Genomic DNA, 18,545 nt, shown 5'->3' on the forward strand with positions numbered 1-18,545 from the left:
AAAAGTTGGTGGTTTAGAGGTGGATATTACATATGATGAGGCATATTTTCAAAGCACTTTGGGAGGCTAAGTTCCATATGTTTCTATGGAACTTTGGGAGGCTAAGTGCTTTGAAAATAACATAGTAACATAGTAAATGACGGCAGATAAAGACTTATACGGTCCATCCAATCTACCCAACAAAATAAACTCATTTTACATGGTATATTCTGGGGTAATGTTTAATATGTTAAATGTCTAAATCTAGTATGCATTGGCCATTAAGACCTTCAATATAATGCATCTAGGGGATCTTTTACTAAAGATTAGCTCGAGTTCTCTGCAGCAGGGCCCCACAGGAATAAAATGGGTACTGCTGCAGGTAACCGAAGCTCATCTTTAGTAAAAGACCCCCTTAATTAGGGATCAGGGTGTCTAATGAAACTCAAAACCTATCATGTTTTTGTGCTCATAAAATTCCATTTTCACATACATTTGTTTGCCTTTGAATATTTAGACCACATGCCTATGGCTGGTGCAACCATGGCAAAGGCTCAATAAGAAAAGACCTGTCTCCCAATGCCCTGCTCGTAGCCATAATAGAAGCCCATCAATAAGGTGAGCTCAAGCACGAATTTGCTAAAAATATTCCATGACCAAAAGAAATATTTACCTCTGTACGTGCTTGAACCCAGAAAGTATCAGCCAGTTTGGGACATATACTCAGAAAATGAAATGGTGTTGGAACAGAATCACAAAAAGGTGATCATTTACAATTCTCCTTAAGAATTTTTCAAAAAGGTTTAAAAGTGCCAGAAACAAAATTCTTTTGACAGAACCAAAATCAAGTTGATACTGTAAAGTAAAAGCTCACAGAGGAGCATAATAACATAAGAATAGCCATACTGGGTCAGCCCAATGGTCCATCTAGCCCAGTATCCTGCTTCCAACAGTGGCCAACCCAGGTCATAAGTACCTGACAGAAACCCAGGTAGTAGCAACATTCCATGCTACCGATCCCAGGGCAAGCAGTGGCTTCCCCATGACTATCTCAATAGCAACCTATGGACTTTTCCTCCGAGAACTTGTTCAAACGTTTTTTAAAAATCCAGACATGCTGACCACTATTACCACTTCCTTCAGCAATGAGTTTCAGAGTTTTACTATTCTTTGAGTGAAAAAATATTTCCTCCTATTTGTTTTAAAAGCATCGCCATGTAATTTCTTTGAGTGTCCCCTAGTCTTTGTATTTTTTTGAAAGAAACTCATGAGAATGTGTCATTTCCTAATTATAGCTCACTGCCTTTAAAATAGTAGGAATTTACACAGCAAATAGACTGAAGAGTCTGCTAGAACGAAACCCAATGATACCCTTTACAGTTACAATAAACATCATTTATAGTTCATTTGCCTTAGAACTAAGTTAGAATGATAATGTCTCATCTCCACCTACGTCAAGCCCTATTATAACTGTGCATCACCCAAGTGGAAACACAGACATTCACCACTGGCAACTCCATTATGAAACTTCTGAAGCTACAGTGGAGACCTTCAGCTTCTCAGGTTTTCTGTGGTAACATAGACATTGTTCATGCTTGCTGGGAGCGTATTCTGAATAGATGATACACTGAAAAGAACGATCATGAATGATAATGTCAAGAAAGTCACTTCAGCCAGAGGAAATAGTCAGAATTGTGCATAGCAAGTCAATTTTGCTGCATGAGGCATGAAAACCTTGACATCTTTTTGTTCTGGGAACTGTTTAGTTTACATATGAAAACAGTTGTGGGAAGGGATCTGTCTGCCTTTCACTGTGATCCAGGATGTCCTGAATAACTCTCACTTCTGCATTCGTTAAGTTTCCCTTGATGTACAAGATAGATGCAACATGCTTTTTGCTGTAAGGAGAAAAATATTGAAAAGGTCAAATCAACTGCTGTGTCACAGAAGTGTTTATATGCAATACATTTATTTATTTTAAAACTTCTAACATACATAATTAAAAATAAATAACCCCCCAAATTCTATACATCATGCCTTAATTTCTGCGCTGAAATCGAAGCGTGTGGTTAGGGTGGTGGACTTTGGTCCTGGGAAACTGAGGAACTGAGTTCGATTCCCGGCACAGGCAGCTCCTTGTGACTATGGGCAAGTCACTTAACCCTCCATTGCCCGCCGCATTGAGCCTGCCATGAGTGGGAAAGCGCGGGGTACAAATGTAACAAAAAATAAAAACAATGTGTGTAACTTAATCAGCACTGTCAATTGGATGGTAACAAACAATTATCAGCACTAATGGGCATTAATTAAGATTTACACACACAACTCAATAAGGGACCCTTTTACTAAGGCGTGCCAAAAAATGGCCTGTGCTGGTGTAGGCAGGGCTGCCGAGAGAGGGGGGGGCAGGGGGGGACAAAATTCCCTGGGCCCGGGCCTCCAAGGGGGGCCCGGTGCCAGGGTCTCTCTCCTTCTCCTATTCCCAGGCCGCCTGAGCTGCAGTCCCCGTTCTCACCTGCCCACCCTTGGCTCTGTCGACAGCCCCCCCTCTGTCCGCCATGGGCCCCCTACATTCAAATCAGCAGCACCTGTCCTCTGTGTGAAAGTGGCAGGATCGCCTCCCTTTGGGCCCTTCCTCACTGTGTCCCGCCCTCATCTGATGTAACTTCTTGTTTCCGCGAGGGGAGGATACAGTGAGGGAGGGCCCGAAGGGAGGCGATCCTGATGCTTTCACACGGAGGTGAGGCGCTGCCGATTTGAATGCAGGGGGCCCAGTGGTGGACGGAGGGGGGCTGTCGACGGGGCTGGGGGTGGGTGGGTGGAGACTGGGGACTGTGGCGCCTGTGGCCTGAGAGGAGGAGAGGGAGGCGACAGTGGTAGCAATTGGGGGGGGGGGCAGCACTGGCGGTGACAGGGGCCCCAGGAGCCCCAGGAGCGGCCTTGCCCTGGGCCCGGCTCAGTCTCTCGGCGGCCCTGGGTGTAGGCGCGTGTTTTGGACATGCGCAGGTCCATTTCTCAGCGCATCTGCAAAAAAAGGCCTTTTTTTGCGAGGGCTGAAAATGGACGTATGGCAAAAATAAAACCAGTGTGCATCCATTTTTGGCCTGAGACCTTACCGCCACCCACATTGTTAGCGGTAAGGTCTCACACGTTAACTGGGCAGTAATCATCAGCGCTTGTACACTACCGAGTACCGTCGGGTAAGCACCAAGCGGTAGAAAATTTCTACCGTGCCTTTTGGATACACGCAAAAAATGGAATTACCACCTGGGGCACATGGTAGCTGGGTGGTAGTTCCAATTTGACGCACATTGGACGCGCCTAGGCACCTACGCGCCTTAACAAAAGGGCCCCTAAGTGTATTCTGTCTTATGGTGCATGTAAATTCAAAGTCACGTAGTTGAAAAGGGGGCGTGGGCATGGCTATGGCATGGAATGGGTGGGTCATGGGCATTTTTGCCATCTATATGCATTATTATAGAATACACGCACTCTGTGTCTAATTTAGGTGTCGGGATTTACACCAAGTAAAACATGGCTAAATAGTGCACCTTCCTCTGATGTAATTTCCTTTTCGCGAGGGCGGGACGCTGTGCTGAGAGGGCAGGGAAGCGACAAAGGTGGGCCGCTGTGCTGAGAGAGAGCAGGGAACCGACGAGCAGGCGAGCCTGCCTGCTTGCTGGTTTCACTACAGCCGGTATGCGATGTGCCTTCGGTAAATATTAGATTTGTAGGGGGCAGAACGGCACAAAAAAAAGCGCTGGATATAACACTGGCGGTAGTCAGCAAAATGCTAGTTGTCGTTGGCTGAATATCAAGCCCGTAAAGCCATTTTTGTGAGTATGTGGTCATATACACGTGTAAATAGCCTAATATATGAGTATTGACCAGCACAAAAGTCCATGTTTAGACTGATTGTTACATTTGTACCCCGCGCTTTCCCACTCATGGCAGGCTCAATGCGGCTTACATGGGGCAATGGAGGGTTAAGTGACTTGCCCAGAGTCACAAGGAGCTGCCTGTGCTGGGAATCAAACTCAGTTCCTCAGGACCACAGTCCACCACCCTAACCACTAGGCCACTCCTCATGCTAGGCATGTTGAGGGGCAGATTTAAGGTAGAGCATGGGTGAAGTTTATAAGTATGCACATAGATGACAAAATATGCTAATTTATGCATGCACTTGAATAATCCAGACATGGACATTTACACCTGGTTGAGAGCAGGCATAAATGTCCAGGTCTGCTACTTATGCTAGTATTTTATAAAGACATCGGTATGGAGAGGGTGAAAGCACACAATACAGAAGCAGAAAGAAAACACCACCAAGGACCTTCAAGGCTTGAGAAACAATAGTCCTTTATTCATTGACCCGACACGGGCTGTGTTTCGGTGCAAAGTGACTGTGTCAGGGGTCAAATAAGTGAGTGAGTGTAGATTGTCAAATACCAAAAAGAAGGTGTCCCATTTCTATCAAGTATGGACCAAAATTGCTCCATCTCATAGCTCAGAAAACGCCGCACTCGGGCAATGGCAGCAACCAAAAGCCATTGCCCGAAGATGGCGTTCTACTGAGCTACGAGGTGGAACAATTTTGGACCATACTTGATAGAGTTGGGACCCCTTCTTTTTGGTATTTGAGAATCTGCACTCACTCATTTGACCTCTGATGCAGGTGCTTTGGACTAGAATCTATGTATGGCGCCAAAAAATTTGGCGCCAAAATGAATTTTGCCTAAGCGCATTCTATAAAGTACACCTTAATTTAGGTTGTACTTTATAGAATAAGCCTAAATTTCCACGTGGTTTATAGAATATGCCAAGTGCCAGTCTGCGTGACTAAATTTAGTCGCAGGCAGCTATGCAAGTAAAACCTGGTGTAAATATGGATGCCTAAATTATGCGCAGACCAGGTGTATTCTATAACCATGTGCATAGAAATGTCCACGACCCGCCCATTCCACGCCTATGTCCACGCCCCCTTTTCAACTACGTGACTTAGAATTTACATGCAGTGCGCGTTATAGAATACTCTTAGACAGTTCTATGTGTAAATTCTAATTAATGTGAATTAGCGTCAATAATTGCTTGTTAATTGACAATTATCAGTGCTGATTGGTTTGTTAACCAATTAGGTTATGTGTATTGTTATGGAATAAGGTTCGATTTCCACACAGAAATCTCAGTGCAAAATAGGGAATCTGGGGTTTTGTGCTGAAACACGCCCATGTTGGGTCAATGGATAAAGGACTATTGCTTATCTCAACCTTGAAGGCCCTTGGTGTTGTAGTATTTTATAATGATGAATAGACACATATTCATCTTTATAAAATAGAGCCTAAGTAGGCACTTACTTGCCTTTTTAAACTAGGTGCTCCTCACAAAATGACCCTCCTTCTCTATTTTGCAGCTGAATGTTACATGGACATTTTGTTTTTCACAAGGTTTCCAGTTCTGCTGTCCAAACATATTAGCAGTGGCGTTCCTAGGTCGGCTGCCACCCGGGGGGATCGCCACTGTGCACCCCCCCCGGGTGTAGCGGCATCCGTCCCCCCAGGGTGCAGCACGACACCCCCCCCCGACGCAATGACACCCCCTTCCCCGGCGCATCAAGCCCCCTCCCCAGCGCAATGACACCTGCCTCCCTGGCGCATCGGACTCCCCCGGGTGCATTCTTAGGCTCCCTGCTCCCTCTGCTCCAGAACAGGAAGTAACCTGTTCTGGGGCAGAGGGAGCAGGGAACCAGTGGAGCTGACAGGTGCGCGGCTGCTCTCTGCACCCTCCAGCAGTGTGCACCCGGGGCGAACCGCCCCCACCGCCCCGCCCTTGCTATGCCACTGCATATTAGCTCCAGGGAATACATAGCAGAGGCCAGCCGAGGCCAGCAAATGAAACAATTTGCTCGGTGATACTGTTTGCCTACCGAGCTGTTATCACTTTCAGATGCTATTGAATTATACTCACTTTATATCAGGGTACTTTCTCGCAAGCGAAGCGACTTCAATCTGAATAGAGCTTACGTCCTGAAGTTTAATAATTTCAGCCATCGTGGGGATCACTGGATTCAACCAAACTGCTTTGGATCCCTATTGCAAAAAAAAAAAAACAGTAGTCCAAGTAAATGCTATGCTGCCTGGATTCAGTTAACTTATTGGATGTGAAATGTTTCTTATAGTGAGCCAAGAAATGCCACTGGGACTAAAGCAAAGGCATGGAGGACCCTGAAAGCACTAACTGTACGGGTTTTTCTAGTTTCTGAAACTCTACACTTGATTGCAACTCATCTTTAGAGGAAATAAAGTAAGGAGGAAATTTGGTTGGGCGACATTATGGAGTAATTTCTCCAAAAAAGAAAAAGGGAGATCCATCCTGGAATGCTGAGGGGCTATGGTGGGTCCCTACCTCTTTCCTCTTCTGGTGGTTTGCAAAGAACTAGTGGAAAGCAGACTTTCCCCAAAATAAAAAATCAACACTTGTTTTTATTTCCTTGGATGGTTATGTCTGGATACTCCAGAGGTCTCTTGTCGACCTGTAGTTTTAATGGAATGAAGGACCATGACCGAGCAAAGACAATTTAACATGTGGTGGGCAACCACGGCCCTTGAGGGCCACAATCCAGTTAGGTTTTCAAGACTTCCACAATGAATATTCATGAGATCTATCTGAATACAATGGGAGCAGTACATGCAATTAAATTTCATGCATATTCATTGTGGAAATCTTGAAGACCCGACTGGGTTGTGACACTCAAGGATTTTAGCTGCCCACCCCTGCTTTAACTGATGGCCCACAAGATGAATTGAGTCTAGATTTTTATATTGAGAGAAATGCCAAAATAACATACTTTAATTTCCCTAAGTGTTCAACTAGTAAAGTTTTACACATTTCTTCTTTTTGCAAAAAAGGAAATATGAATGAAAACCGTCCCTTACATGTTAATCGTTTGTTAAACAAGCTGTTCCTCTATCAGAATAAGCAATGGAGATTCTTCGGGAATTAGTTCCTTGTTACATGGTAACATAGTAGATGACGGCAGAGAAAGACCTGCACGGTCCATCCAGTCTGCCCAACAAGATAAACTCATATGTGCTACTTTATGTGTATAGCTGACCTTGATTTGTATCTGCCATTTTCAGGGCACAGACCGAAGAAGTCTGCCCAGCACTAGCCCCACCTCCCACCACCGGCTCTGCCACCCAATCTCAGCTAAGCTCCTGAGGATCCATTCCTTCTGAACAGGATTTCTTTATGTTTATCCCACACATGTTCGAATTCCATTACCGTTTTCATCTTTACCACCTCCTGCGGGAGGGCATTCCAAGTATCCACCACTCTCTCCGTGAAAAAATACTTCCTGACATTTTTCTTGAGTCTGCCCCCCTTCGATCTCATTTCATGTCCTCTAGTTCTACCGCCTTCCCATCTACGGAAAAGGTTCGTTTGCGGATTAATACCTTTCAAATATTTGAACGTCTGTATCATATCACCCCTGTTTCTCCTTTCATATGTGAATTAATGTTCAAGCAATCCTTTAAGAACAATGTGTATTTCATGTGACCGAGGGGCCTTTTTACTAAGACGCGTACAGTGTGCGTCAAATTAGAACTACCGTGTGGCTACTGCGTGCCCCAGGTGGTAATTCTAATTTTGACGCATGTCCAAAAACGCAGCAGAAAATAATTTCTATTTTCTACCGCGTGGCGCTAACCTGGCGGTAATCGGCAGTGTACGTGCGCTGACAATTATCACCCGGCTAACGTATGCGACCTTACAGCTAAGTCAATGGGTGGTGGTAAAGTCTCAGACTCAAAATGGACGTACGCTGATTTTTATTTTGCTACACGTCCACTTTCGGCAAAAAAAACGGCCTTTTTTGCAGGTGCACTGAAAAATGGATCTATACGCGTCCAATACACGCACCTACACGTGCCTTAGTAAAAGGGCCCCTAAATGAAAGCAGTGGCATAGCCACAGGTGGGCCAGGGTAGGCCAGGGCCCACCCACTTAGGACTCAGGCCCACCCAAAAGTAACACAAATTTAGCGGTAGCTGGTGGGGATCCCAAGCTCTGCCAGCTGAAGACTTCCCTCTGATGGTAAAGAAAATGCTACTCTCCACGACACTGGCACCTGCACATGCTCAGTTTTCAGCGCATGGCTGCTACAGACTGCAAAGCTGGAAAGAAGCATTTTCCCGCCAGCCGAGATATTTTTTTGGTGGTGGTGGGATGGGGGGAGAACACTTGGTGCCCACTCACTTCTTGCCTAGGCCCACCCAAAATATGTTGTCTGGCTACGCCCCTGAGTGAAAGATGATGAGAAACTGAACTTACGTGAGAAGAACAGCAGTCCTCTATTAGCTGTGCATTTTTAAGGATCTGATTGGCCATGCTTTGCTGTTCATCTGGGATTTTCTTGCTGACTTTCTTCTTCATCAGTCGTACAATATATTCTTTAACCAGATGAAAATGGATTCTTTCAACAATATCCTGTTAGAATAAGAAGTTATGGGTTACCTTATAGCCATCGAATTACAATTTAGCTCCAACATTTTCTCTAAGCATTCAGGAATCTTCTCTCTACATTTCTGTTGGGGTGGGGAAGGGGAGGGGGCTTGGATACCAAGGCCCAGATGCACAAAACCTAACGAGCCCACAACTTGCGTTTTAAACTGGTTCCAGCCAGTTTAAAACGCAAGTAGTTCACCCCGGGCATGCACTAAGGGCATTTTCCCTGCCACGGTAGCAGGCAACGAAAACGGAATGCAAATGATTCAAAAGCTATTATAATGAGCTGCACTACCGTTGCAGCCCATTATAATGAGCTGCACTAACGTTTTTCCGATTCCCTTACCGTAGGAACCCTAACGAGATGTCTGACCTCTTGTTAGGGCTCCTGTGAGGGAATCGGAAAGGAAAAGGGCCCCCAAAAAAGGTAAAAAAGAAAAAAAAAAGCAGGGAGCGCATGTGAGGGGCGTCCTTTAAGGACGTACTCTCCCTGCGCTTCTGAGAGACGTCTTTTTTTTCGCTTTTTTTTTTTTGCTCTGCCGGTGCTCGTGTTTTTTTTTCCCCCTTCTATTTAGTCTTCGCCGCGCCACTTACCCCTCCACAGCGAAATGTTTCTATTTTCCTGGTTGCCGGAGAATCGGGACGTCCCTTTAGATTAGGCTCCTCTTCCTGGTCTCTTCAGCCAATCAGAGCGCGTTTCGCTGACAACAGCCAGCTAAGCCCGCTTTGATTGGCTGAAGAGACCAGGAAGAGGAGCCTAATCTAAAGGGACGTCCCGATTCTCCGACTCAGGTACCGAAGGACTTGAGAATGCAAGTGAGCTACAACGAGTTGATGCATTCCCGTTCCCTACCGATTCGCTATGGAATCGGTAGGGAATGGGAATCACCAATGTCTTTAATGCATCTGGGCCTAAGTTTTCAATCCTAGACCTGCCTGTCCTTTGCAGTTGAAAACATGATAATGAATCATCCCCACCCCCAACAGCCAGAAGTAATGAAGGTGAAAGACTCACATACAGCTTAGAGGCAACATTGTCTACTTAAACTGAATACTATTAGCATGCAGATTTGAGAATCATTATTCAGCCAATGAACCTTTTACATAGGCATGCTGAAAAATGGCTTGCGGTAGTGTAGGCACGGGTTTTTGGCTTGCGCCGATCCATTTTTCAGCGCGCCTGTAAAAAAGGCCTTTTTAAAATTTTTGCCGAAAATGGACGTGCGGCAAAATCAAACTTGGCACGCGTCCATTTTGGGTCTGAGACCTTACTGCCAGCCATTGACCTAGCGGTAAAGACTCATGCAGTAACCGGGTGGTAATGACCTATACGTGTCAAATGTCACTTGGCATGCATCCAATAAACGCGCCTGAAAATTAAAGTTATTTTTCAGACGTGCGTTTCGGATGTGCGCCAAAAATGAAATTATCGCAAGAGCCATGCGGTAACTCCATTTTGGCGCGTGTAGACGCTTACGTGGCTTAGTAAAAGGGCCCCTCAGGCTCTCTGCTTCTTTTTCTTACCTTATAACAGGTTTCCTTGAGCATTGTCAATTGTGAAAGACGGTTCTGGGTAGTTTTAATGATGTCTTGCATCGTCTTATAACTGCAAAGCCCATTTTTTGAGGAAAACTGTCTGAAATAAAGCTGATGTTGAATAAATCTGGTTAGTCTACTTCTGAAACACAATAACCGCCAAATCCTATATATGGCGCTCAGAATTGCTTGTTCAAATTTTGGCATGTGCCAATTTACCTGTGCAATTTAATTGAATAATTAGCCAATTAGTGCCGATAATTGGATGCTAATAATTATCAGCGCTAATTGACATTAATTAAAATTTTTGCACGCATTTTTAATCATAGGGATCTGTGGATAAATTTTACGCAGGGCTCCAAAAAGGGGGCACGGCCACGGGAGAGTCAGGAGCGGATCAGGGGCGTTCCTACAATTTATGCGCTTGCTGTTATTGAATAAGGGGAATCCACACCTAATTTAAGTGCAAGGATTTCCACCAGGGTTTACTTGGAGTAAATCCTCGTGTCTACAGTTAGGTGCCAATCCCGGGACTAAGCACTATTCTATAAATGATGCCTAACTTTCAGCACCGCTTATAGAATTGCGCTTAGCGTGTTTTCTTTTCCATGCCGATTTTTCAGTGCTGTTTATAGAGTTTGGTCCTAAGTGTGTATTCAGTGAAAAATTAGATACTATTGAGTACTTTTTCTGACAGATGTTCTTTAGCAAATTAAAAATTGCCCTGAGTAAATAGCTCACTTGATTTAAAATCAGCTAGTACTTCGGACTTATGTTAAAGTTGTAGAGGCTCAGCTTCCTCTATATAATAGAAGAAGTAGCATAAATTATTGCTTTCAACAAACAACTGTCTGGGAACAGTTTGGGCTGGATTTGTCTATAGTTCTCTCCCCATACTGCTCTATGGGAAGGACATTTGTAATCTAAAACCTTTATCTACACTCCTAACCTATTCATTCCTTTGTTTCGTGGTCCTTTAGTGATGAAAGCTTATGCACCAAGCTTAAGCTTTCATCACGTATCAGTATAAGGAAATGATTTTTTATAAATAATATGTAGATAATTTTTCAAAGAGATTACAGTCTTGTTAACAAGACCCATTTACTAATAAACCTGCATTGTGTGATGGCTAAAATCTCAGTGGTGTGATGGCAGGAGGAAGGCAGCAGGTAAGATACTTTTTGCCCTGTTTCAGGAATAGGTTTATTGACTCAGATAATTGAGACCACACCAGCAAGCTTTTCACTAGGTGCGTGGTTCCCAAACCTGGTCCTGGAGGCACCCCAGACAGTCAGGTTTTCAGAATACTCAAAATGAATATTCACAAGAGAGATCTGCATGGATGTCCTCCACTACATGCAAATCTATCTCATGAATATTCATCATGGGTACCCTGAAAACCTGACTGGCTGGGGTGCCTCCAGGACCAGGTTTGGGAACCACTGCGCTACATCCTTTTCATGCCCAAATAATTCAGGGGTCCTTTTACTAAGCTGTGGGGAAAGGGCCTACAGTAGCGGCGGGAGTTGTTTTTCCCATGCGCCAGGGCCTTTTTTTACCGCAGTGGGTAACAAGGCCCTAAATAAATGACCCTGCGGCTATGGGGAACTACATAAAGATAGGACTGACTTTTATGTGGTCCTATATGTGGTTAAATTGACCAGTTAAGTGCTGACTCCACCCTAGGAACACCCCCAAAATAGCCGCTGAAAATTAGCGGTTAGCCCCAAACAGGTGATTTAACCAGCCAGAAGCCATTTCTGGCAGGTCAAATCACATTGAATATCGGGCCCAAGACGTTTTGGTATTAGTATTGAAAAGATAGAATGAGATGGCCCAGGATAGTGAACTAGTATTAGATTTTGAATTATTTAAGAAGAAATTGAAAACAAGGCCAGAGAGTTGTGGGGTACTGTGGGACTATTTTTAGAAACTGAGGGTTATGTCCAAGCTTGAGTTATTTGGGGTTGTTGGTGGATCTGTGTTTTGTACTGTGTGACATATGGTTTAAATTGTGAGCTACGGTAAGCAGATAAATAAATAAATGAAGAAATTGTAGACCTTGTTCTTTCTGATTTACAAGGCCCTGATCACACTGAAATGTAATGTATTTATTTGGATTTCACTCTCCTCTTTTACAGTTGTAGATCATTATACTCAGGTGCAGTAAGCATTTATTGCCCATGTTTTTAGACTCACTTCAAATTTTGAAAAGTAGTTTGATATTGTACGAGTCACTGCGATTACAGAATAAACGCACATGTAGGTACCTTTAAATTCTGAAACAGGTCCTCAAGAAGCACTTCAGATCCTGAAATCTCAATTTCCTTTAGTGCGCTCAGACAGTCATTACATATAGGTTTCTGCAATTTTTCAATATTTTCCCTGAAATGTAATTATACAGGATGTGTAAATATTAAGTCCGCAAAGCACAATTATTAAACAAGGGTAACCAAAAACAGATCATTAAACACACCTAAATGTCAGCTTAAATTCTTATATTAGCAATGTTGAAGACTAATGGATGGCTGTCACCTCCTGAACTGACAGTTCAACAAATGTGAAGACGATGATGAAGATGACGGAAACACGTGGGACATTGCGGCACGTGCTATTTAGGGAAGCTCTGTTGGTCCCACACCTTTCTGAATTCTATCACAGTTTTTGTCCCCCACCACTTACCCCCAATAGAGCAGGTTTATTTAATCATTTCCATACGGGCATCCTTACCTGAAAGTCTGACAGCTGTTAATGTTCATCATAATAACGGATTCGAAATAATTGTGCTGGCTGTGTTTCTCTTTGAATTCTTCAAAAGATTCTTTATAACTGAAAAAGGAAATCATAATAATAATAATTATTTTATTTATTGGGATTTATTTACTGCCTTTTTGAAGGAATTCACTCAAGGCGGTGTACAGTAAGAATAGATCAAACATGAGCAATAGGCAATAACAGCAGTAAAAATATTCAAATAACAATACAAAGTATGGCATGGTACACTACTTACAATGTCAACACAATACTTAATAGAACTTTAGAATTGATAGTGAAGGGTAAGGCAAAATTGTAACATATAGATGGGTAAGAAAGTAGGAAGAGTTAGAAAGGTGACTGATTTGAAGAAAGTTGCACATGAGGTCAGAGAGATGGTTAAATATGGTCTCAGCCAGGCAGTGGTGTCGCGAGGGCAGCTGACACCCGGGGCGGGTCACCGCTGCGCACCCCCCCCGGGTGCAGCGCGACGCACTCCCCCCCCCCGCGAGAACATACCTGGAAGGCGGTGAGGGGCGGGACGGCCAATCCGCCGAGTGCACGCCGCTGGGGGGGGTGTCGGCGCCTCGCTGGTTCCTTCCTCTCTCTGCCCCGGAACAGGAAGTAACCTGTTCCGGGGCAGAGAGAGCAAGGAACCGGCGAGGCGCCGACACCCCCCAGCGGCGTGCACCCGGGGCGGACCGCCCCACCGCCCCCCCTTCCTACGCCACTGCAGCCAGGGCAGAAGTGGATAAACATGTCCTGCTGCAGTATGTGTCACTCCTTGAGTGTGTGTGTGGGCGCCACTTCTTCCATTAAAGGCCTGGTTGAAGAGCCAAGCTTTCACCTGCTTCCTGAAGTAGAGGTAGTCTTGTGTTAAATGGAGCCTTTCAGGCGGTGCATTCCAGAGTGTGGGGGCTACTCCGGAGAAGGCTCGCTTGCGGGTATCACATCGTGTAATGTGTTTTGGAGAGGGTGTGGTTAGTGAAATTAGTAAAAGTTTCATCTTTGGTAGATGAAGATATTTGTATTAATGTATGTTTTCAGGTTCTTAAGTATATCAATATTGAATGAGAGAGTCTCCTCATAAGAACGTAAGAATAGCCATCCTGGATCAGACCAATGGTCCATGTAGCCCAGTATCCTGTTTCTAACAGAGACCAATCCAGATCACCTGGCAGAAACACAGATAGTAGCAGCCAGTGGCGTTCCTAGCCTGGATGGCACCCGGGGCGGATCGCCGATGCGCCCCTCCTGGTGCAGCGCGCCCCCCCCCCCCCGGTGAAATGACATCTCCCCCCCCCCCGCTGAAATGACACCCCCCCAGGTGCACGCCGCTGGGCGGGGGGTGCCGCGGCAGAGGGAGCTGCAGCGAATGAGCGAAGTTAGCGAACTCGGAGCCGACAGGCAAGCACCGCGGCACCCCCCAGCGGCGTGCACCCGGGGCGGACCGCCCCCACCGCCCCCCCTTGGTACGCCACTGGTAGCAGCTTTCTCCTTTTAACCATTATTGGGAAAAAAACATGCAAGATAGCACAATACTACTGCTATCGTACCTCTTTAGAAGGTCTGACAACATCGGCAGCAACCTTTGCATCAGCAGCCTGCTCATGTCACCTGATAATCGTTCAGCTTGTTCTTTCGCGCTGTAGATGATCTAAATGGAAATAAATTTCATAGCTGAGTGCAGGATTCCAACCCGGCAGTAAGCAATGCTGAAATGCTGCTAGGCCATCAGAAAAGTGCTGGAACCACGGATATCTGATGGCCTGTTTTCTACTGTTAAAATACGCCTTTCCAATTAATTCCTCATGCCACGCTAGTCCACTTGAACATTTAGAAATAAGATCCCTTCTCCAGATCGGTCAGACTGAGTGGAGGAAGGAAGCAGAGCTCTCAAAAGCAAGTCACCGATGCATTGTTAGTTCAATAAAAAAATGTGTCACCCAGTGGCATAGCCAAGGATGGGCCTGGGTGGGCCCAGGCCCACCCACTTTGGGCTCAGGCCCACCCAGTTGCAGCACACCTATGGTGTGGCTGGCAGGGATTCCCAAGCCCCACCAGCTGAAAACTCCCAACAACTGTCCCTCCTGCATACCCTGTAAATAGTAGATGGCATGCAGGTGAGACAAGGAGAGACCAAATCACCTATGGGACAGGGAGGGGTTCTTCTGCCCACCCATCTTGGGTCCAGGCCCACTCAAAACTGGGTGTCTGGCTACGCCCCTGGTGTCACCTACAACAGGGATGTGCATTCATTTGAAATGATATAAAAAATGTCAACGGCATTACCCATGTCGCTTCATGTCCTTGGCAAACGAAAACGAACAGAAAAAAACACGAGGTTTCATGGTTTTCCTTGTGCTGCTCTTCTGTTATGTTGCTGTATGTAATGTACGGGTTTGTCTTTTTGATGGCTTAGGGGGTTGTGTACTAAAGCTAAGCTCAAGTTATCTGCAGCAGGGCCCATAGGAATAAAACGGACCCTGCTGCAGATCAGGGGCGTAGCCAGACCTCATGGTGGGAGGGGGCCAGAGCCCGAGGTGGGGGGCACATTTTGGTCTGCCGTCCCCCCCCCCCACCACTTCACCACCTCCCCACCTCGACACTGCAAATACCTAACCCCTGCCAGCTGAAGCCTTCATCCAGCGCCAGTCTCCGGCCCTGCTCTCTCTCCCTTTCACAACCTGCACGCTTCTTTTACTTTCACTAGCAGGCAACACGGTGATGCCAGAGACCGGCGTTGAAGGAAGGCTTCAGCTGGCAGGGATTGGGGACTTCCACCAGCAAAACCAGGGACCCAGAAGAAATTTTGGGGGCCCAGGCCCCTGTGGCCCCACGTAGCTATGCCACTGATGCAGATAACTCGAGTTAAGCTTTAGTAAAAGACCCCCCTATATTTTGTATTCTTTGGGTTAAAGCGGAATATAAATTAAATACTGAAAAGGGCACATGCACTTTCGAAAGAGTGCGCCCTGTTCACAAAGAATGCGTGCATGCACATATCTGAAAAGAGTGCACACTCTTTCTGAAAGTATGTGCACTGCTCGCAGAGAGCATGCACCAGTGGTGTAGCCACCGGAGGGGGGGGGGGCCTAGACCTCCCAATTTGAGTTCAGGTCCCCCAATGTTTGCTGGTTTGGCTGATGGGGGTCCCCAAAGCCCTGGCAGCAGAAGCTTTCCTGCAGAGATATTTGTCACCCTGCTGACTGGCCTGCTTCTTCCTTCCTCACATGCGAGTTTTGCGCATGCTTAATTTCACTAAAACCGAGCATGCGCCCCAGGGCGGGAAAGCAGGGCAGGCAGCACCGCACTGAGTATCACCACAGGAAGGCTTCTGCTGGTGGGGTTGCAGTGGGGGCAGAGAGCGGTGGGGTGAGCCCTCCCCATTTTGTGCTCAGTCCCCCCCCCCCCCCCCAAACCAAGTTCTGGCTGCACCTCTGGCATGCACTCTTCATGAATAGTGTATATACCTTTGCAAACAGTGCGTGCTCTCTCCAAATTAGTGCATGCTGTTAGACCCCCGATGCTTAAAACTCTGGGGCTGTTCTAAATAGTGCCATAATAATACCGCTGGAACAGTGCAGAAGAAAAATGCCCTAATGCTCAATGCTAATGAGATACAAATATAGGCGTGCTCACAGCGTTGAGCTTTAGGGAGTTCGGTGGGATGATTGTGCTTGGCGCATGCACAGATGAGTTCCGCAGTAAGCTCGGCTCTTGTGCATATGCGCCTGGCAAAACCTGAACGTGAAGCACACATTGGCGTCTGTTTTCTGCGGTACAAATATAATCATTTAAAATTTTTTTTTTTTTAGCTTGGATGCTTATATTTAGATGCAGGAAACAGACACCAATGTGTGCTTTCGCTTGACTAGGGGGCATGCGATGAAGCTACAAAGTAGTAAATTTAAAACGAATTGGAGAACATTTTTCTTCACTCAACGTGTAATTAAACTCTGGAATTCGTTGCCAGAGAATGTGACCAGATTTCTGGACAAATGGGCGGGCAGGCGAGCGGCGCCATGGGTCTCCCCTCCTCTCCCCTTACTTACTATCTGCCATGGTGGTCTACTGACCTCTTCGGGGCAGGAAGGAGCCCCTTCTTTCCTGCCCGGAGCGCTGCCTTGCCCTGCATCCTTCTCAGTCCCGGCTCAGAATTTAAAATGGCCACCGAGAGTTGAAGCGGCCTCGCGAGACTTCAACTCTCGGCGGCCATTTTGAATCCCGAGCCGAGACCGAGAAGGATGCAGAGCAAGGCAATGCTCTGGGCAGGAAAGAGGGGGCTCTTTCCTGCCCCGAAGAGGTCACTAGACCACCAGGGCAGTAGATAGTAAGGGGAGGGGAGGGGAATATGTGACAAGGGGGAGGGGAGGTGACGGGGGTCAGGGGAGGGGAATATGTGACAGGGGGCAGGGTGAGAGCGAGAAAGGGCGGGGCGAAGATCCAAAAGGGATGTGGTGTGGGCGGGACAGTGGGAGTGATGTGGGCGGGGCAGGGGCGTGACATGTGTGCTCTTTTTCAGAGGACAAAATGTGGTAACCCTATCTAAGTGTACTCCTGCAAAATGTGGAAAAGACATATCTGTACATGAAATTTCATTAAAGATCCTTACCCGGAGAATGTCGATGGGTAACTCGCTGTGGTAGCAATCATTCAACTTTTCTGGCTCTCTCTCTTCTTTCCACTTTTTTACCTCCACCTCTAAACTTTTGTTCATCCACTCTTGGACTCTTGTCTTTATTAGTAGAAACAAAAGGTCAGATTTGAAATGAAATTGTCCAACAACTGTAAAAGGTGTGAGTCAAATTGTTCAACAGTCTACGGCCTCAGAAAGAAAGGCTTTGTAAAAGCTCCAGAAAAAGGAGGACACATTGATCCAGTCCGGGTTTTACTTCCATTGAAAGCAATGGAAGTAAAACCTACCACTGGCTCCATCTTTCCTCCTTTTTCTGGAGCCATATGGTAACCCTATTTGTAATAGAACACAAATTCCTGCTCTCTTGATTCAGACTCTAGCGGGGACGGGTTGGGATGGGTTACATTTTTGCGGGGATGGATGGGGACGGGCAGTGGCGTAGCAGGGGGGGCTGCCACCCGGGGCGGGGCAGTTCACCATTGCACCCCCCTGGGTGCAGCACAATGACACCCCCCCCTCGGCGCATCGACACCCCCCTCCCCCCCGACCAGCTCCCGCACCCTACCTTTAAAAAGAATGTCGGAATCTGAGGCGAGGCGCAGCCCCTCACGCCTGCCCTGCACGTAAAAGAAATGTGGACCTCGTCGGACCTTCTGTCGCTCTGTCTGTCCCGCCCTTGTGGATATAGGAAGTTGCGTCAGCGGAGGGTGGGACAGATAGAGCGAGGGAAGGCCCGACGGTCCTTTTACGTGCAGGGCAGGCACGAGGCGCTGCGCCTTGCCTTGGATTCCGATATTCTTTTTAAAGGTAGGGTGCGGGAGCTGGTCGGGGGGGGTGTCGATGTGCCGAGGGGGGAGCTGGCAGGGATCACCCCCCCTGAGCTGACACCCGGGGCGGACCGCCCCTCCCGCCCCCCTTGCTACGCCACTGGGGATGGGTAAGATTCCAGCAGGGACGGGCGGGGATGGGTAAGATTTCTGTCCCCATGCAACTCTCTATTTCGGAGTCTCTGCAGGGCTAGTGAAAGAGGGATAGCAGAAGGGAGAGGCTGCTGCTGGGGTTGGGAGAAGGGGGGAGCTGATGCAGGGGACTAGGTGGGTGCTGGGGCTGGGGCTGGTACTGACATAGGGAG

At 46.7% G+C, this 18,545-nt stretch overlaps 1 protein-coding gene across 1 annotated transcript in view; it reads right to left on the minus strand.

The window, feature by feature from the left end:
- Positions 1-1,018: 1,018 nt before the first annotated feature.
- The window catches only part of TNFAIP2 (TNF alpha induced protein 2), a 34,218-nt gene continuing 16,691 nt past the window's right edge, over positions 1,019-18,545 (minus strand). The window contains exons 5-12 of the mRNA XM_030214731.1: positions 17,390-17,512; positions 14,331-14,431; positions 12,751-12,849; positions 12,291-12,405; positions 10,009-10,131; positions 8,311-8,466; positions 5,944-6,065; positions 1,019-1,877 (exon numbers count right to left, since the gene is read on the minus strand). Of these exons, the coding sequence (XP_030070591.1) occupies positions 1,742-1,877; positions 5,944-6,065; positions 8,311-8,466; positions 10,009-10,131; positions 12,291-12,405; positions 12,751-12,849; positions 14,331-14,431; positions 17,390-17,512 (975 nt within the window). The 3' untranslated portion in view covers positions 1,019-1,741. The remainder of the gene's footprint in view (positions 1,878-5,943; positions 6,066-8,310; positions 8,467-10,008; positions 10,132-12,290; positions 12,406-12,750; positions 12,850-14,330; positions 14,432-17,389; positions 17,513-18,545) is intronic.

This window comes from Microcaecilia unicolor, chromosome 9 (genome assembly GCF_901765095.1).
Source record: "Microcaecilia unicolor chromosome 9, aMicUni1.1, whole genome shotgun sequence".
NCBI classification, from domain to species: domain Eukaryota; kingdom Metazoa; phylum Chordata; class Amphibia; order Gymnophiona; family Siphonopidae; genus Microcaecilia; species Microcaecilia unicolor.